At 42.4% G+C, this 21,285-nt stretch overlaps 1 protein-coding gene across 1 annotated transcript in view; it reads left to right on the forward strand.

The window, feature by feature from the left end:
* LOC120847930 overlaps window positions 1-19,862 on the forward strand; it is a 45,396-nt gene extending 25,534 nt beyond the window's left edge. Inside the window, exons 2-3 of the mRNA XM_040219863.1 lie at window positions 11,366-11,607; window positions 19,681-19,862. Of these exons, the coding sequence (XP_040075797.1) occupies window positions 11,366-11,607; window positions 19,681-19,862 (424 nt within the window). The remainder of the gene's footprint in view (window positions 1-11,365; window positions 11,608-19,680) is intronic.
* Window positions 19,863-21,285: the final 1,423 nt, after the last annotated feature.

A 21,285-nucleotide genomic window follows, 5' to 3' on the forward strand; every position in this document is an offset into this window, starting at 1 on the left:
AAAAAAAAAAAAAAAAAAAAAAACAAAGCAAGAAAAACTTGTAATTTTTTTTGTGACATCCTGTACCACTCTTAATTTGGTGATTTATGCGCGTAACTAGTGGTGTACATGAATGAAAAAGAAGCAAACGGGGTAGAGCTTTCTGTTGTATACAATATAGTGTAAACACGCAGATGTTACGCTGATTAAGAATCAAGCAGGCCTACATCTTACACTAGCGTTGAGCGTATCCAAAGCTAAGTGTGCATCAAAAGCGAAAGCTTGTACACATATATACTGCTCAGGCCGTTATGTTTGAATGCTCATAGTACTTTCTTACCCTCAGATTGGTGTAAGTTGTCTCCTGATTGCTTACAACAGAAAGAAGGAAACATTCTAAATCTGAGCTGATAGAAAAACTCCACCTGGCTGACAGCTACCAATCATCTCGGCTCCGATTTTGAGTATTCACTGCATGCGAACGGTCGCGGGCTTGGAACGCGTTTTTCCTACGTGATTTCATGCCATCGCAATTGTTCTTGAAAAACAACAATGTTTGCTCAAGCAAGCGGTCACATGCGAAGCTTAGATTATTTTGTATTGATTGCGGCACACGCGGCAAGTTACATAGGTTTTTTTTTTTTTTTTTTACAATCCGCGAAATAAAATGCTCGTGGGTTATCTTGGTCTCTAATGCATGTACACTGTAAAATATCAGCTACTTTTACGGAGAAATTCTTCGGCAAAAAGAGCTGCAAGAGAATTTGTCCGTAATCCAATTTAGTGGATGAATTCATTCGTAACCCAATTTAGTGAGGGGTCCGCTAAAATACAGAGACCTTTACGTTCTAATCTTAATGTGCTGATTATTTGGAAAATTTAGATCTTCCGTAAAAGTGTAACGGAAAGTGCTCCTTAATTAGTTGCAAGCACGGCCCGTGGGTGCCGCAATCTCGCTAGCTGGGGTGCGCTCTGGGGTGCACCGTAGTCTGATTACGACGGCTTAGCAAGGCATTGTAATCAAATTATGGTGCGTCTAATGTGCACCCCAGCAGGCAGGATGGAGGCGCCCAGAAGCCATACTTGCAAATGTGTATACACAAAACCACCTGTAAGGAGCTGTACACAAATATGCCTTTTGTAAAGGAACAACAAGAATATTGTTATTTAAATATGTTTTGAGTGTCTTATTATGTGTGACTCACAGAAGGCATTATTGCATCCGAAGAAGTGGTATAGAAATAAAAAAAAGCTTAGTCATCTTGTTTAGGTTCCTCAAAGGCTTCAGTCGAAATGGACACCCTATGCCGTTTGGCCACTGTTCTCACGTTCTGTGTCGGATTTCGTCCATCACGCCCAGCTAGACAAGAAAAAGATAAGAGAAATAAATGTAAATTGAAGTGTAATAATAATAATAATAATAATATTAATACTACTACTAATAATAATAATAATAAAATTATTATTAATACTACTACTACTAATAATAATAATAAAATTATTATTAATACTACTACTACTAATAATAATAATAATGTTTATTTTTTGCATGTATCATACTTGGTAGAAATACGGGTCTGTCAAAGCCAGTTGAATGACTTGTGGGACAGCACCTTTCACTTCATGAGTACCAAATGTCCCTCTGATTTGTAGTTCCCGACTCAAACACTGTTACCACGCTATGGTACTGACGATGATAATTAAAGAAAGAAAAGAGAGAAAAAAGATCACGTTTGTTAGCGTTCACGCAAAACACACACAAGGTCACGCACACACACAGACACACAAATTCATGATGTTTTGCTGAGATCTCGAAGTGCTCGTTTTAGTTTCTTCAGGGAGTCCGCATCATAAACGTCGTCTGGTAGGCTGTTGAAAATCGCTGGTACATAGAAGGCCCGAACTTTCTTCCCATATTTTGTTGTGACAAAAGGTGCCTTAAATCGTTCTGTGTGTCTAAGTGATCTAGTAGCCACATGGGGTATCTTATATATATCTTTCCAAAAGTACTTGAGGACTACAGTCTGAACCAAAAAAGCCCTGAAGAAGGGCAAACCTAAGTTGGCGAGTTTCGCCTCTTCGGTTTGCAACGCTGGTCCATAGACAATGCTTCTAAAAATGCCTTGTAAAATTGTATCTAATTTTTTGTACCAGACTTCAGAGCTATGTCCGAAAATTGTTATACCATACCGCGAAATTCCGTATACTAATGCCTGAGCTATTTTTTTTTTGTCGAACAAGGTATTAAGGATCGTGTATTGTACAGCAAACAGGACACACTCCGCAGTCTTCTGCAAAGCTGTGAGAGATTACTGTTCCATGACAAATCGCGATCAAATTCTATCCCAAGATATTTAACCCTATCAACGTAAGTTACAGGACTGCAATTGCAAGTAATACACCCAGACGTGTGCATGAAAAGCGGATGGTTGGACGTTAGAATTTTTAGGGGATTATGAAAACAGGCAAGCTTGGTTTTTGATACATTTTTCGTTAGACAATTTGCTTCAAACCAGTCGTGTAAACGGCAAGTGTCGTTTTGCAGCGAAGTGATTGCAGTAGCCGGATTAAGGTGGACCGAGAGCAAAACCGTGTCATCCGCGTATTGGAAAAGGCTACAACCGGAGATTGCTTTGGACATGTCATTAACAAAGATGCTGAAAAGGAGAGGCGATAAAACAGATCCTTGTGGAACCCCGGCCTTTAAGTCAATTTTGGAGCTTCGGTTATTGGCTATAGAAACTACTTGTGTCCGACCAGTTAAAACATTTTGTAGTAAAGAAAAGAAAGGACCGCGGAATCCAAAGTTGGATAATTTTTTCAGCAGAATGCTATGACTTACAGTATCAAATGCCTTGGAAACATCAATAAATAGCGCGCAGGCGACTTGATTCTTCTCGAAAGCGAGATACAATTCATCTGTGAAGTTCTCTAACAGCGGTTGGGTGCCACGCCCACTGACGAAGCCATATTGTCTGGGCGAAATATTGTCAAACCTATCAAGGAATGCCGTCATAGTTTCGAGAATATGTTTTTCCAATATTTGTATTATGCAAGGTAAAATTGAAATTGGGCGATAGTTGTCAAGTTTGTTGCGTTCTCCTCCTTTAAATAGAGGCTTCACTAGTGCGCTCTTCAAAGTGTCGGGGATTGATCCGGAAGAAATAAAACCGTTTAGCATATAGAGGACCAGATGTTTTATGGAATCATAATTCCTCTTTAGATCCTCCGCACTGATGCGATCTACACCAGGCGCCTTTTTTGCCTTGAAGCTGAAAAGCTGGGATCGAAAGCCGAGGCGGAGTTTGAATCTTAAACACATGTTGCAAATAGAGAAGTGTCGCGGGCTACTCCAGAGAACGTAGCAAAGAATTTATTAAAATCTTCTACCAATTTCTTAGTATCGTGGCCAAAAACTGTTTCAAGTGTGTCATCAATCGACCTCTTCACACCTTTGCCTCGCAACTGGTTTACCAAACACCATGTCTGTGAAATATTTGATCGGGCTTTAAAAAACGCTTTACGGAAGTATATTCTTTTCGCTGAACGAATAAGCGCGTTTACGCGGTTTCGCATAATGCGGAATTCTTCCTTCAACTGGGCATTTTTTGGAGACCGGCGACAACGAGCCCAAAGAGCATCTTTCAATTTTATAGATGACAGAATATCACCCGTTAACCAATCATGGTCGTTTCGACGCCGCCTCACAGTAATAATTTTTCTAGCTTGCCACCTAAAAAGGCGGAACTGCTCACTAAACCTAGTGTAGACGTCGTTGAAGTCTTGAATATGCAATAGATTATTCCAATCGTATTTTTGTACCAACTTATCAAATCGTGCGCGATCAATTATTTCTATATTTTGTGTTACAGCCGTCGGCGGCCTAAGAGTGAGCTGTGATACAAGTTGGCAAGCCACATAGTAATGGTCAGCAAGCTTCTGCTCTATTACGGCCGATTTTGTTGCTATGTTCTGAGAGCGTACATTGATATGGTCTAGGCATGATTTGACAATATAATTACCTAAATGTTCTTCTCGTGTGGGGCCAAGAATCAAACACTCTAGACCGAAATATGCCAATAAATTCAGATAGTCACACACGAGAGACTTGACTGGCTTAAGCGTGTCGATGTTGAAGTCGCCTACCAAACAGATGTCATTCATGGATTGAAAAGTTTGAAGCTTATTCCTGAGCTCTTCCAAAAACTTCAAAGGATAAGCCGAAGGAGGTCTGTAGCAGGCCAGCAAAAGTAAAGACCATTTAGAATTCCATATCCTTATAAAGAGTGTCTTACAATTAACGAAATCAACATCAAGCTTTTCAGTACCCCACGAATCTCTCACGAAGATAGCAATTCCTCCTCCTCGGCCAACCGAACGCGTGAAAAAGTGTGCATTATACCCTGGTATTTGGAATTCATTACAGGAAACGCCTTTAACATTAATTTCTGTAAGGACAAAAACATCAAATAGTGACGTTGCATTTTTGACAGTTAGTGTAAACTCATCGCAATATTTTCGAATACCCCTGATGTTAACATGTAACAAACCAAAAGTGCTATCACTGACTGTATCAAAGAAACGTTGAAGAGATAAAAAAAACTAAGCAGTTAGAAAACTGTACCTCTATAATTCGATGTTGTCATTCGATACCTTGTTATCTGTCGGTTTGGCAAGAGAAGAGCTAAACAATCTTCTCCAGGTCAGCAAACCGATGGATGCGTACTGCAGGAGAGGATTCTGTTTTCTTTGCAAACAGTTTACCATTCTTCACCCACGTGAATTTGTAATGCATGTCTCTTACTTTCTCACGTAACCTCCAAAAGAGCTCCTTGTTCCTGCGGGTGAGGTTTTCGTTGAAGAAGAGTTTGGGTAAAGACCCGTTTTCTGAAAGAGGCCGCAGCTTTTTTCTTGTGGAAAGCCACTGATCTCTAAGCGCTGCCGTAGAGAATCTGACCAGTATAGGTGGAGGGATGTCACGTCGAGATGGTAGGCGGTGCATGGTCACTATGTCACTTCGTTGGAAGTCAGCTAGGCCGAGCTTACTGGCCAGCTCATTGACGACGGTGATCAAGTTCTCATTTGAGGAATAAGGCAGCCCACGTATTTCAAGATTTGAATGTCGGCTATACTGATCACTGTCATTTAACTCGTCCTGGAGGTGTTCAATGGTCTTGGACTGCTCCGTTACTATCTCTCTCAGTGATGTGGTCTCGTTCCGGAGTTCTGTCACTGATGATGCTTTAGCGGTGGCTGTCAAGAGCAGAGAGTCGTAGCTCTCCGACAGGAAGTCAACCGACTTCTGAATCTCTGTTAGTGCAGATTTTAGGTTCTCGACTACAGGTTTTATTGTCAAGAGCTGCTCTATTTTGGCTGGTAAAGAAAGGAGGCTGTCGATGTTGGCCTTGAGGGACGTTAGGCAATCTGGTTTCGACTCCAGCGATCGAAAGTGCTCGCCAGTCACGGGAGATTCCCATTGTGACAAGCCCGTCTCAGATTGAGAACCGGGCTCTCTACTCTGCTCTCGGCACCGACGGCAGCGCCAAATCTCCCGCTTTGCAGCCCCCATGGTTTTAAAGGTGCTGTCTGCAATTCCAGAGCAAAGCTTTCCTACATGGTACGAGCTCTTGCAATCGACGCAGGACATGTGTCGACCATCATTGATGACCTTTCTCGGCAATGATGGTTGACACATGTCCTGCGTCGATTACATTAATTTTAATAATAATAATAATATTAATACTAATAATAAGAATAATAATAGTAATAATAATAAGAAGAAGAAGAACTATTTCATTGGTTATGATGGAGCAACAAGGAAGAAAGCTGCAGCGCGCAGCTTGACTGGTCTTCTGGCACCTTACACTAGTCAGCGACAAGCACGCAGAAAATAAAAAGAAAGAGCACATATAGAGTAGGAGCACTGCGCATCTAAGATTCATATGCATACAAACTAAGGTTCCCATACAAACAAAGCATGAAGCCCATGCATCAGGCATATCCATACTCCCACAAACATGATAAATCTATTAGAAGAGGGGTTCTAAAACACTCAGGGCTGGGGGCAACTCTTCTGGTCTGGTAAAAGTGACGGGGACCCCTCCATGACAAAGAATGAGAAGGGTGGGCGGACTAGAATGGTAAATGAAAGAATAACCCTAACCATATCTGCTGAAACAAAAATGTAGGAGTAGTCCCCAACAAAACTGAGCACAAATGAAGCAGATGTTTCAATGTAGGCAGGCCCAGCCTTCAAAGAGAAAAATGTATCTCACAGAGCACTTGCTGATTCTAGATAAAATTCGGATCCGCCTCTGAACTTCCAGAACCAACCACATGCCTCTCCAATCTGTGGTGCTTGCAATGAGACACTCATGTCAAGCTTACCGTTTTGCACTAGTGCTGCGGCGCACAGCTTTCCAAATTGCACCGCTGTTCGCGGAGAAGCGGAGGCCAGGGAGAAGCGCCTTCTCGTAGTCAACTGGATGGAGTACAATTCTTTTTCTCATGATCATAGATAGATCCCTAACTTCAGAAACCAGTGCTAAGAAAGGTAGACCTCTATCCGAAACAACCGTCCAATTCTATCATGAAATCGACTTGCTTTATAATAGTGATATTAAGAAACATCGCACAAAGTGTGATATTTGTTGTGTCTATTAGAGAAAAAGTTTCATTGCTTAGCTTGACTAACAATTAGGGGGTATGCAGACCCCTTCTTCGGGAACCACTGTACTAGAAGTCAAACAATGACTTACCGTAAAAAAAAAAAAAAAAAAAAAAAACTTCGGTGCTGCAAACAGTTTTTTATATAAAATATCACGAACTGCTGGCCTTTTCCAGACACTTCACTATGCATTGTTTGAAGTTTTGTGACCAGAAACCAAAATCTTTCTGTGAGCAGTGCTTCAATCATGCGGCAGTGTTCTCCAGTTTCCCCCGATCATGTTTAAACTTTACAGATGTCATGACAGACCTTGTTCTGCCGTCTATTCCAAAGGGTGTTATAAAACCCTTTTGCTAGTTTTAGGAAGACCTAATAAAGCAAGCAGGCAGGGGCGATCATCATTTATATCCGCTGTTAATTTTGTGTGCATTACAATAAAAAAAAACTCAGTGCCTTTAGGTAAACAATAAGGTAGTAAAAAGAGCTGGGGGAATCCTGAGAAAGTAAACCAAAGTGCCGAATTCACATGCATTGGCATGATGCAGGTTAAACGGCAATTTCGAAACGAAATTCCAAATAAGGCAAGGAAACATTGAAGCAACAGATTTAAGCATTTATAGGCATATGCCTAAACTTATGTGGCCTGATTTATTATATTCAGTGAAGACTGATGTTCGTCAAATGTTGGTATAGATCACCTCTGTCACCATATTATGTGGTCAACCTGGAGGTGGCCAGAGTTACTGGAAATTTCCGTAAGGCGTTTTTGAATCTACTTTCACGGCTTTCCGTTTAGACCGCCAGGTGCTGTGAATATTTGCTTAGCTTATATAAACTGTCGAATGAACCCACCCTGACAGTATTGTGTCCTAGCCGCGAGGTGCCGTTGATTTCGCGTCGCCATTACTCTATTTACCCCTACACTGACTGGGCCGGGCCGTAGAAGCTGTGTACTCATTGGTCCAGTCAACTGTCCACTTTAAACCACATGATCAACCCCCCCCCCCCTCCCCCTGCAGACTCACATGCAGGGAGTGAAGTCAAGCGACCAGAGATAGGCCTTTGACTGTTTCGGCGAAAGGCACTGGCAGTTTAGGGGAAACATAGTGTAGGCCAGAGCAGGCTAGCTGTGCCGATTTCTCAACCGATTTAACATTTAGAAGGTGGTCAGATTTAAGGCAGCAAATATTTTGGCTGACCTATATTGGGTTGATATATAAATAGGATCCTTGCTAATTGTTGTCAGTTGCACCTTAATAAGTACACTATTGCAACAAATTAACATGTGATTGTGATGTGTTTTTCTATATAGGGCTACAGTAACAAACTCGATTAATTCAAACTAAACCTTGTATCGAAATATTTGTGAACAGACTAGTAGCTTCAATAAAATACATAGCGAAAAATGTGGTTACATTGAACGAAAATTGCATCATCTCCCAATAGATCAAACTGCCAAAGCGCCATTTTGCTCTTCAAGCTGTCTTTCCCCCAATGCTGGCGTCACGTTGGGGAAAGCCAGCAAGGAGAGAAATTTTTTTTTTTTTGGACATTCGCGCAAACCGCGCAGAAGAACAAATAAATTATATTTTTCGTAGGAAGCGGGGAGAGGGTGAGCCGGTGAGACCTTGAAAAACGAAGCGGCAACTGAATAGCTGTGCAGAGCGTCCCTCACAGGGGGGGGAAAGAGGGAAAGGGAACGCGGCGCAAAGCGGAGGCTGCCATATTAAAACCGCTTACGTTGCCAGCATAGGTTTTGCAGTGGAGAAGTTGCTGCCATATACGGCGGACTAAGTTTTACTTTCTTTTTCGTTTTGGAAAGAGAATGTATTGTTGTGTTATATAAGTCCTCCTGCATACAGACAACGAAGTTTAATTATATTTGTCGTGTTTACTCGACTTGAAACCCTAAAAACAGGTTTTGGCAACTTATTGCTTCCATCATTTTGGAGTACGCAAGGCAGTTATCTCGCTGTTCTGGTTTCGGTTACGAAAGCAAGGCAAAACGCTCGTAGTTCCCGCCCTCAGTACACTTTGGACACCTTCCACACTTTGACACCGGATAACTGGAGGAACAAGGATTTAGATTTGCTTCAGAGGTCACTTTCGCCGCTTCCTCACCGTCGAGCAGCCGGATCAGCTGACGGCAAGCCGCGGATGAAAGGCTTGAGCATCAACAGCCTAGAGCCACTACAACAGCCCAAGTGCACTCACGATGCGGGCGACGCGGGCTTCTGTCAATCCAGGGGCAGACCCAAGGGGGAGGCGACGGGGGCGGCCGCCTACCCTCCAAACAATCGACCCCCCCCCCCCCCCGCCCCCTTCTTGGAGGACGATTTGACATGGGTGGATCCCCCGAACTAAACCAACTACCGTCCTGCCAGGTGGTAAGAAGCTCGGTACTCAAGGACGAGGGTTCGAAATAGGGTAGGCCGCACCCTAGCAGGCGCACACACTTGGAGAACCACTCCGTCGCTTAGACTGAAGTCCGCGGCGGCGGTTTCAAAGCACGGCTTAGAAGTTAGAACCAAAAGTCGGCGCAGCGGCGCACATCTAGGGGCCGTCGGCGCAGTGTGGTTCTGCGGCGGTTAAAACAAAAGGCGCAACCGGAGTCCTGTTTATCTTGCTTAAGAGTTTAGATTCACCTCCCCCCCTCCAAAAAAGAAAAAAAAAACGGAGTTCTGGATCCGCCCCTGGGTCAACACGTAGCCCAGCACAAACCGCGAACGTGCCAGCTCTTCGTCATGAAACGCTGTTGCAGAAAGCAGGGTAAAATACAACTACACGTACCACCGAATCAAATGCACTGTTATCGTAAATATTGGCTTGTGATTGCGCCTTTGTAGATCATCTTATTCGTTTTGCTGGAGAGGCGCAACCGACGGGCATAACAAAATCGTTTGCGTATTCCGCATACCTCGCAAAAGCACTTACCCAGTCACCTTGCGAAAAGCGCGAAACACGGAGTCCGCACCGCCCTGACTTACCAGTCTTTTACCTGCTTTAGAGCAGTTTGTACCTGCTAGTAGGTATGTCTAGTGAAACTGCAACTTGAAACTAGGGGCAATGCCAGAGAGAAAAGTGACGAAGTTGGGAAAGCATGCTCGCTCTCTCCAATTTCTGAACTCTCAAGTGATTGTACCATAATAAATTCACCAACACCTCTTTCCAAAATAAAGAAAAAACGCTATGTTCACTACGTAAAAAATGGTCTCAGTTCATGCATCCGTAGGCAGGTAGGAAACGTTGCCCCAATTTATTCACACCGCATCACGAGCGCAACAAATTCACACGAGATTTACAAGAAATATCAGTGGTGACTTATGTTTCTCTGAAATTCTGTATATATATATATATATATGACCGGTAGTTTGCAGGACCGAATCATCTACTCGGGCGGTGTGCGTCGCTGTGCAAACGCCAACACGAAGCATAAAAACGGCAGGTCTAGGTCAAGAATCCGTAGTCCATTGTTCAATTAAAACGACGTAATTTTGTTGAAAACGCCCGCAGCTTTTTACTTACCGTGTGCGTCGAGAATCTTCCACATTTTGAAACGGAACGAAGGAAGATTTACTTTTAAAAGCGCTCGCTGCGTCCTCCCGGACCAGTTGGACCGGATCAGCTGACGACGACGGAACTGAACCCGTTGAATTTCAACGCCACAATAACCAATTTGCGCTTCGTGTTAGTATGGGATTCTACCTCCAAGCACCGCACGACACACCACGAACGTTTCAACTCTTTGTCGCATCGCCGTGTTGCACCAAGCCTATCTCTATGCACCAAACAGAACAAGATCGCCGAAGTCAACGGAGCGCTGTCGTGAACCTTGGCTTGTGGTTGCGCACTCGTGGACCCTGTGACTCCTTTCGCTTTCAAAGCACGCACGGCGATTACGAATGATACTTTCCGTCTTCCGGGACCATCACAGGGGCACTTCTCCGGTCACGTCTTCGCTACATGTGCTGGCAAACCGCGTCAAACGTGATCAAACCGAAGCGCCGAAGCAATACCGGCGCCATGTTGAAACTTGAACGTGCGTTGTTGCAAGATTTTCTCCGACCAAACAAAAACAACGAAAGCAAACCGGCTCTAGCTTCCAGCGTACATCGGCGCTGCGCCGTGGCCAGATTTTCTCCGTCAGCTCTAACTTAAAGACGACCTACAGATGCAGCAACACTGGTCTCAAGTTTTAACATGGCGGCCCCCACCGAGCGCCGTAAATTCTGAGGAGGGTGCATTGGAAGCGGCGGCACCTTCCCCCCCCTGGTCCCTCATGACGTACAGACGCTACTTCAACAGTAAACTTTTCTAAATGTGGCGTGCTTGTTTGATGTCAAATTCATTAAATATTTTATATAAATTTACTCGCTATATCGAACTGGTAGACGTTTTTTTGCGGGTTCAGGTTTGACTTAAGGCGGCGGTCCCACGGTGGGCATTTTGAACAAGCCATTAGTTCAACCACTAGATGGCGGCACTCATCCGAGTGACCAGGAAACTGGCTCGTGGCAGTGGTATTCCTCCTCTGCTCTTAATTTCCTCCTTTCTGCTGCTCGCCCATGCACGTTCAGCGCACGTTCTGTAACAGCCCTTGTTGCCACCGTGGGACCACTCTTAATGCATGGGAAGACGAGGATGGTAATCACACCCGTGGGGAATACGTCCAGGCACTATACCTGTACTAAAACTTCCTTGAGCATCTGTTTGTGTAAGATTATGTTTTCACTTGCAACGTTACATCGGAGGTGGGATTTCTCTATCCGAAGAAAAGTTCAACTGGGCCATGGATGAAGCGAAGTCGGACTTTCGCTGCTGCACTCTGTTGGCTTGGTGTCTCTACAAGGACGAGGACCTGGCCAACAGGAGCGTAACGGGCCAGCCCTCCAGGCGCAACCTAAAGTATGGCGCCGTGAAAAAAAAGCCCATCACACCAGCCGAAATGGATGCAATCAAAAGTGCGTGCCATGCTGCATGTCCCTTCCCGGCTCCAAACTATGCAGCAATTGGCAGGTTTGGCATTGATCATTATATAGGCTTTATAGATCACTCGGATCTGACATATTGAGGGTTTTGCTCTCTTGGATGTGTAAATGGCACTATACCTTGTCTTGCCACCGCATGAACTAACTGCAACGGCTGTGTAAGCGCATGTGGGTAGCCTTGACTGGAGCAGCCGCTGCATGAGCACTTGTAGAGCCGCCGACATGTGATCCGAAGCATATTGCTCGCGCTCTTTAACAGGCACGGCCAACAATAGTCCAGGCTAAGGTGACACAACGTATAGTCTGCATTTGTCTTGTTTTTAGCGGTATTGGGAGAATAGATTGCTTTACTATTTGAGTTTTAGAGTTTGAGGGAGTTTTAGAATAACGTACGCAATTTTAGCGCACGCTAGCGCTAAATTTAGCGCTTGTATTAATAATAATAATAATAATAATAATAATAATAAGAAATTTTATTCACATCATAAACATAATACATATGCAGGCCCGCAAAAGCACTGGTGTGCTTGTCTGCGGGACCTGGCGTCCAGCGGGCTGCTACACTGAAATCCTCCTATTGTGTGCATTACTGGCACACATAAAATAAATACATAAATAAATGAATAAAAATCAGACAAGAAGAAAAGAGACAAAACTCAGTGGACTGCTAAAGCAATAAAGCCAAATTACATTTCAAAATTCAAACACCACTCTTTTAGATCATATTTGACTTGTTTCAGCGACTTCATGTTATAATAGGTGTCTGGAAGCCTATTAAAATAAAATGGGACGTAATATGCCGGTGTTTTTTTTCCATAGTTTGTATAAATCTTAGGAATAACAAAACGTTTTTTGCGCCTAAGTGTTCGTTCTTTTTCTAATACGATTTTAAAGTTGCTTTTATAATAGTGCTTTACTAAAATAACATAACAATGTAGTTTCTCTATGGATAACAAATTTAAGACATTCATTTTCCTATTAATTTCCAACTCAGAGTAGGGTGTTCCATAGGTAATATTAATTGCAATTTTATGTAGTATTTTGTCAAGTTTTTCTTTTTTATAATTAGAACACACTCCATATAAAGAAATCCCATATCGGAGAATAGACTCACCCAGTGCACCATACACCCTCCTTCGTAATGACAATGTCGCTACACTACGCATCTTATACAAATAAACCGAGACAACACGCATTCTTTTGATGAGATATTCTACATGCTCATTCCATAGGAGATGTTGGTCGAGATGTAATCCTAAATATTTAGTTGTTGTAACATAATCTAATGCTACACAACTGCACCGTGTGCAGTTTTGTGAATGAAGAAATAACGGAGTGCTAAGATGTAAATGTTTATACGGACTACGAAAACATATTAGTTTTGTCTTACTGGGATTAACAAAAATATGATTAACAGAAAACCAGCCCATTATTATTTCAATATCTTTCTGAAAAATGGACAATGCACTTTGTTCATCACTGTGCCCTAATATCAAGGCGGTATCGTCTGCATACTGATACAGACGGGATGTACACGGTAGAGTTCCAATTTGGTTAACATAAACATTAAATAAAAGGGGTCCCAGTACCGACCCCTGAGGTACTCCCGAGTTAAGTGATGTTAATCTACTTTTAAACTTGTCAATTTTGACCAACTGATATCTGTCTGTAATATAGTCTCTCAAGAACGCGTTAAAAGGACCTCTAAAACCCATATCCCTTAGTTTTATTAATAGTCGCTCATGATCAATAGTTTCGAAAGCTTTAGTTAAATCTAAAAATAGGGCTAAAACAAATTGATTCCTATCGAGACTGTAGTTTACATAATCTAAAAGATCTTCCAGCAAAAGTTCAGTGCTTCTATTTTTACGGAATCCATACTGAGACTCGTTTATTAAACAGAACTTCTCGCAATACGATGTCATTGTGTTAAAGACAAATTTTTCCATAATTTGCGCTATGATTGGCAATATTGAAATGGGTCTATAATTCATATTTCGTTTTTACTGCCATTTTTATATAATGGTCTAACAACAGCTGTTTTTAATTCAATAGGAACTTTCCCTGACGAGAGTGATTCGTTTACTATTTTTATTATAACGTCTTTTAATACCTCAAAATTATTCTGAATGTCCCTTAATCGAATGGAGTCATTCCCCGTAGGTTTGGACGCTTTCATGTTGTTTATTATGCATCTAAAGTCTACCTCTGTCATCTGAGGCAAATAAGCTGAGTGCACACTATTCTCGTAGCTATTTGATTCTTCTTCTTGATTTTGTAGTAATTTTCTCAGATCCACAATCCTTTTAACAAAAGAATCGTTAAATTGGTTACATAAAGAACTGATATTATTACTGCCAAACGCTTTTTTAATTGTTTCATCTATATTTTGTTTCCCTTTACTTCCCGTAATTTCCTTTATCCAATCCCAAGTTTTCTTCGGATTTCCCTCGCATTGTTGAAATTTAGATGTGTAATGATATTTTTTTGCCAGTCTTATTTTGGCAGTTACCTTATTACGTAGTTTTTTAAACTCTCCTTTAATTATATGATCATGTGGTCTTGCTTTACAAATGTTCCACAACCTATCTTTTTCACGGCATAGTGTCAATATTTCGTCGTTTATCCAGGCATTTTGTGGATTTCTTTGTCTTATTTTTACAGTTTTTCAACACTTTTCATATATCGACCTCAAATTATTCGCAAGCATCTGGTAAGCAGTAATGTGATCAAAATCAAGGAGGGAGGCCCAGTTATATTCTCGTATCATTTTGTCAATCTTATTATTATCAAGAATGCGCCTGTATACTACACGATCGGTTTCCTCAGTACTCACCCCTATTATCGCCAGAGATATAAAATAATGATCAGCAACTTTTTGTCTAATTACACCAGAAAGCATTTTAAGATCACCCCCTCTAACAATAATATGGTCAATACACGACTTTGTTATGCGGGATCCCAAGTATTCTTCCCTAGTATAATCTGTAATTATATTTTCTAATCCAAAACCTGCTAGTAAATTCAGATAATCAGATACACCGTACTTAGCAGCATTCATTACATCTATGTTCAGATCGCCAGCAACAACCAAGTATTTGTTGTTATTGAATTGTTTAAAGATTTCAGCTAATTCATCGAGAAAGAAAGGTATGTGTGCACTGGGCGGTCTATATACTGCACAGATTACAAAAGATAACTCCCGATTTGACACACGAAGTACCAAAACCTCCGCGTGGTTACAAGAAACTGCCAGTTGATCGGACATCCAGGAACCTTTTATAAAGACTAATATACCACCACCTCTTCTTCCTTCCCTGCACTCCGAAAACAATTGAAACCCGGTCAAATTGAAAGAACTTACCATTGTTGAGTCAATATTTACTTCTGTTAAAATTAATATATCCAAGCCTGCTAGTCTATTTTGCAAATATACATTTAATTGGTCCCAGTGCTTTTGTATGCTTCTAACATTTATGTGCAACAGGTTAAGTTCCATCCTTCCACCGTCTATATCTGCCAACCTGCTCTGGGTACTAAGGTCCCAGTCATAAAATGCTGAATATGAATTCGCCATTTTTAACGTAATTTAGACAAGTCATGTTCATTTTCTACACGAATCACAGCCGAGCCTTCTTTTTCCCGGACAAAAACTTTTCCATTACTAACCCATACAAACTTGTACTCCTTCTCTTTTGCATACTGCCTAGTTTTCCACAAAAGTTGTCTTAGATACTTCGTTAGATTTTCATTAATGAACACCTGTTCATTTTTAAGCACTCTTCTTTTAGAGAGCCAGAGGTCCCTAACCGCCTTGTCTTTGAAACGAACAATGATGGGTGCTATTTTACCCTCTTTTTGGCCCAATCTGTGGACCGCTTCCATGCTTTCAGGTGCCGGACACGGCAGCTGCAGCTTACCAGATAAGTGCTGGATAACTTCCACAAGATTTTCGTTGTCTTTTTTGGTGATACCATGAATTTCCACATTATTCCTTCTGGAGTATTGTTCAACAGCATCTATGGCGGTCTTGAGCTCTTCGATCTCCGTGTCTTTTTTTGTTACTTGTCTTTCAAGTTCTGCGGATTTTTTCTTTAGCTCTTTTAACTCTCTTTCCTGCAAGGTAACCTTCTCCAGAAGGTCATGATAGTCCTTTCCCATTATTTCTAAAGAATGTTCTATTCCTTGCACTGTTTTTTCTTGGTTAGTTAACTTCACCATTATTGCGTCATGTTTTCCTGCCTGTTCCTCCATTGACTTCTCGAAATTATTCATTCGATCTAGCACTTGTGTCAGCTTAGTACTCATGTCCAGAATATGCTTCATCAAAAGTGCTACATTTGGTTCTTCCGAGCTTTCGCTTGTGCTACGTTGACCAATATCCTGAGAGTACGTCGCCGAAAGTGCTGCCTGCCGACATTTGCGGGAATCGCAAGTTACGCATAGCCAGATGTTCCGTTCTTCGCTAGACCATGTTTTAAGTACAGTCTTTGTAACCCCCGCGCATTTCCCCACATGGTAACTCTTTCCGCACTCAGCACACTTCAAACTCTGGCTAACGTCTGGAATCGACTTCAAACAGGTAACGCAATAAACAGTCGACATTTCGGGTAATGAGGCAGTCCAGCGAGGCGTGAAACAAATGAAAACAAAAAAAAATCAAGCAAATTCTTACCTAGAAAATGCAGAAGAATCGCCGTTAGACGTGTCGTTAGCACCCCGCTGGACTGCGCCACACCGTCGTCTGCCGCTGGCTTTTGAAGACCAGTCCGAAAAACACAGCAACAAGAGAACCGTCACATGCTCCAATCAGCCACCTAGCAGCTTATCGACGGCGGATTGTCCGATAGAGCGATAATAGCTTCACCGTGCGATGAGCCGACTTTCGTAGCCCCTTGAAGGTCGATAACTTATATCGATGAGGAGCGCAAAAAGCGGTTGTCGCCTTGCCTCGGTCGTTTTCGTCACCGATGATGAGCAACTTATAAAGCTCTCGACGCCACGGAATGCTTGTAGCCTCAAAGCTTTCGATGCCACGCAATGCCTGCGTCGTCCCGTTGTATTCCTGCAGCGTTCATCCCGGGTGCTAGAAAATGCAGAAGAATCGCCGTTAGACGTGTCGTTAGCACCCCACTGGACTGCCACCAAGATTAGCGCACGTGACGCGAGAAAGTTTTAGAATAGCGTTTCTCCGCCGTGACGCAAAAGCCCAAGCATCTCGCGCTTGCGACGCCACCAAGATACAGTAAAAATTTTGATTTCACACACGAAGTGATGTAACTTCAGAAGAAAACAAGTTTTTTGGTCCAGAGTAGCATTTTAATATGTTTAAACATGAGAACGCGACGCGAGCGGTTGACCGGTCGTGTCCGCTTGCGTCGCCTCGGCAAGAGAGGTCTCGTGTACTGACCTTCGCACATCGTTCCTTCGCCGTGAAATGTTCGCGCGTCGCAAGCATCAAGTTGCCGGTGATCGCTGCCAAACCGAGTACATTGTCGTCCCGTATTGAAAATTGCAGTCGCGAGAATGCCGCCGACGTCGCACTCACGACGCCGCCAAAGCAGCCGCCGACATCATCCATGGAAGCCGCCATTTTTTTTTAACTCTGCTCGTCTTGGCTTAAGCCAACTTCTCATCACGAATCCCCCTTGGAGAAGCGCAAAGACTCTTTGCGTACGCACGCTATTTCCGAGAAATAGCGCACGCTAAAATTGCGCACGCAAAGCGCGAAACCTGGTTTGCGTTCGGAGCATGAGCAGTGGCGACGACGCTATTCTTTGCGCACGCAAAGCTTTAGCGTGCGCTATTCTAAAACTCCCTATTGTTTTCATGTTATTAAGAGACAAAAGATGACTGCAAGGAAACGTGAAGAATGATAGACAATGTTGCAATGGTGACATTGCAGCTTTCTTCTTTATGTAGATAGGATAGCATAACCTGCTTGGGGGCTTTTTTCTAGCTTCTACTAGCAATGGGGGAACACGTGCCACCGATAGGGCTTTTTGTTACAGCCCATCTGCAAAGGCTGCTCGGCTGGCCCCCTGCCAGAGACCAGCCGGGCAACCTCTGCAGACACCAGCCGGCCGGGTTCTGGGGAGTGGTAGCTGTGCGCTTCTGCGGTGGCGCGTGGCAGCACCGCTCTGTGGGGTGGTGTCCTTTAGAATTATCCTTTGCGCTGCCCCTGTCGCAGCCATTTTAAGAGCCGTTCTGCAAAGGGAATTTCTTTGGCGTTTTTCGCGGTTACAAAAAAAGTCGGCTCCACTCCATTTTCTTCTTTTAAGAAGTTTTATTTCAGTGACTAGAATGCTAATAAAATATTGAAATATTATTTTCAGACATCATCTCTGAGGGCATATTGTAAACGGCTTATTTTTGGCGGGCTCAATATTTCGTGATTTTGGCAAAAGCTAAAGTTTTGGAATAATTCGCTTGTTCTAATTTTTGCGACGCGGTGGGATCTCAATATAGATTCCAATGTGATAACATTTTACCGGAATTATTCGCGGGACATATATTTCGCGAATTGTAGGTGATTCGCGAAAATTAGGTCCTCGGAAAAATTAAGTCGTTTACAGTATATACCTCAGTCTTTGCAGCAGGGCTGCCAAAAAAAGTATCCTTTGTTTAAATTCTGACAACCTCAGCTGATTTTGAACTCTTTCAGCTTTGTCTATTGGCTGACATGTTTACTGTCTTGAAGCCGCCAAGAGAGTGATTCCGGGAAAGAAGGTAGCACTGTGTGCCCAATAATGAAAGAGCACATTATGTAGTGTGCTGAAAGGGATACTGAACTGAAATCTGAATTTCAGCTAAGAAGACAGGGGGATCGCTCAATTAGAAGCTACCAACCCTAAAACACCACTTTTATAACAATATAGATCGATATGTTGAACAGATGGCTGTATTTTAGGCAAAAAAAAAAAAAAAAACGCAATTAAGCGAAGCTGACATTACGTTATCGGGCTCCTCGGCCTTGTCCTCCGTCCCCAGGCAAGCTTCGAGGAGCTCTGTGACGTGACGACAGACAGCCTGTCAGCCTCACTCAATTCCATCGTTCTTTTCCAAAAGTACAGCCATTCGTTCAGGATATTGTAAAAGTGATGTCTTGGGGTTTGCATCTTCCCAGTGAACGGTCCGATGAACTTTCTGTGAAATAAACATTTCGGTTCAGTATCCCTTTCCTTTACAAGGCCTCTCCAACGATGCTATGATTGGTCTGAAACTTGCGTCGAGGCTTCCCATGGGACAAAATGGTAACACGAAGAAACCATCTTTTTTTCTTCAAGAAAAATGCACATTGTTTCGAAAGTTATGAGCGAAATAAATGAAAAAATTCAAGCAAAAATAAGGATTTTTTTTATATATGATACCCCTCCAATGGTGGGACGCTTGTGCCACTACTCGGGGTGCGCGTCAACTAGGTGCTGATCTCGTTGTTTCGAGTTTTCAGACTCTATTTGTTTACTTTATCGCTCTCAAACCCTGACGCTAGAAAAGCAGATGCTCAAAAAATAGTCAAATATGACCATAATTAGGTTCCTTGTTTCTTAATGTTTTTTTTTTTTTTCGGGGACCATAAGGTACTTCTAAAGTGGATCCGCACTGTATCATAAATGGCAGTTCTCTAACTGTTTTTCACCTCCCAGCTAGGCGGGCTTTTAGAAGAAAGTTAACCTGATTAACTTTCTGAAACTCAGGTTAAACTCAGGATTAACCTGAGTTTCATAAAACCGATTCGGGTTTCGAAAATTGGGAAATATCGGGGGTTATCTGGAAATGCATTCAATATAATGGAGATTTTTCAAGTCGCTTAGAATCTACAATCCTGTATCCAGAAAATAATCTCTAGGCTAATAGTGAAGCTCTCTATAATTTCGACAAGCCTCCATAGATACCCTGCTATGTTTAGACATTTTGTTTTTTGTTCCTCTTATTTCATTCAGTGAAAAAACCGTTCTGTCCATTTGAGACAGTAGTTCAAAATATAATTCCAAAAATATTTCGAATTTCCTGTGTTTGATGAGATTGTCTCTTTTATTTCCACAGTTGGCTCATCTCACTATGTGAAGAAGCGCAAGACTACTGTGCCCTATGACGACCGGATCGGCAAAGCCCGCTGTCGTCTTTCGAACTTCTTAAGCAAGAAGAATTGTCCTTCGAAGGCCGAAAAGTACCCACAGGTGCCCCTGACACCTCCTGTGCCCTTGGCGTCTTCTAACGAAAATTAAGCTTTTAAAGGCTTATATCTATATATATATATATTTTTTTTAGTACAGGTGTTATTTCGAGAGGTTTTTTTCTTATGATTCCTTGAATAGACAGTACCGTAATATCCCGAGAGATAGCCGACCTAAAATTGAAAGTACACCGGGTGAAAATAAGGCGTAGACACACTTTCTGTGTGTGATGAAAAACAGGCTTAAAATATTCTAGTTTTGGATTTTGTGACCTGCGAAACTTGTAATCACAGAGACGGTAGATAAACCAAAGACGACTGTCTTCATTCAGCAACATTCGTATATCTCTTGCCATGGTTAAGTAGCACAATTTCTGCCGAGGTCACCACTGGCCAGGCACCTGCAATTAGTAAAAATGGGCTATCTGTGTCTAAAAAAAAACAAAAAAAACAAACAAACAAATCATACAAAAAATAGGGGCGGGTTACCTTTCGGGCGTGGGGCATCTCTTGGGATACTATGGTAGGTACCTGGTTTTCCTAGAAAGAAAACTGATGGCAGTAGTAGGTAGGGCAATCACAGCCATTAAGTTAACTTATATAATTCGGGTGACTGGTGTTGCTCCCATCCCGTTTACTTTTCTTGTAATTAATCACAGGTAGTGGTGATCAAGTATTGTAAGTTCCCTGTAGTACTTAAGATATTAAAAAATGGCAGCACCTCTGCAGGGTATAAGACTTTAGATTTCAATGTAAACATTAGACGGAAGTCTGTCTGGTTGGGGGAAATAATTAGTAAAACGACGACCAAGCAATCCCTAAATCAAAGACCCAACGTTTTTTTTTCGTTTTTTTTTAAATTTAAGACGCAAGCAATAATTTTAAATGCATAATCACATTATATATACTGTAAAGTTCCGAAAGAACGCCCACCCAAGATGAAGAGTAACCGCATGGCCCAAGCCATTTTGGCGGACGTTTGGGAGCAACCGAAACAGTTTTTTGGAGCAGCAATGTGGCCTTTGGAGCAACCAAAACAGTGTTTTGGAGCAGCAAAAGCGACTTTTGGAGCAGCCAAGACAGTGTTTCGGAGCAGAAAAAGTGGATATTGGAGCAGATATTTTTAGGAAAATGAAATTATTTATTTTAAGTGCTGTACAAACGAAGGGCACTTTGTGTTGTGGTGTGTTCTGATGCGATATGTTGTGATGGAACTCGCTGCTTCTGTTTTTACTGCTCAGACATCCCACAAGTGTACAGTGCTGTAGGCATTGCCAAGCAATTTTGAAAAACCGCTTGCCACCGTTTTACTGGTTCCCGACGTGCCAGATTTTCGTCAAAAGTAAGCAAATGTAAAACAATGAATCGCAAACGTCCCAGCTGGTGCCTCAGTCACGCAATCATGTTCGCAAGCAAGTGAGGCAAACTTCGGCAGGCTTGCTGTTGGGCATGCTTCGTCGCACGAGTGCAGACAA

The sequence above is a fragment of the Ixodes scapularis genome, unplaced genomic scaffold, assembly GCF_016920785.2.
Source record: "Ixodes scapularis isolate PalLabHiFi unplaced genomic scaffold, ASM1692078v2 PGA_scaffold0__279_contigs__length_252992795, whole genome shotgun sequence".
Lineage (NCBI taxonomy): Eukaryota > Metazoa > Arthropoda > Arachnida > Ixodida > Ixodidae > Ixodes > Ixodes scapularis.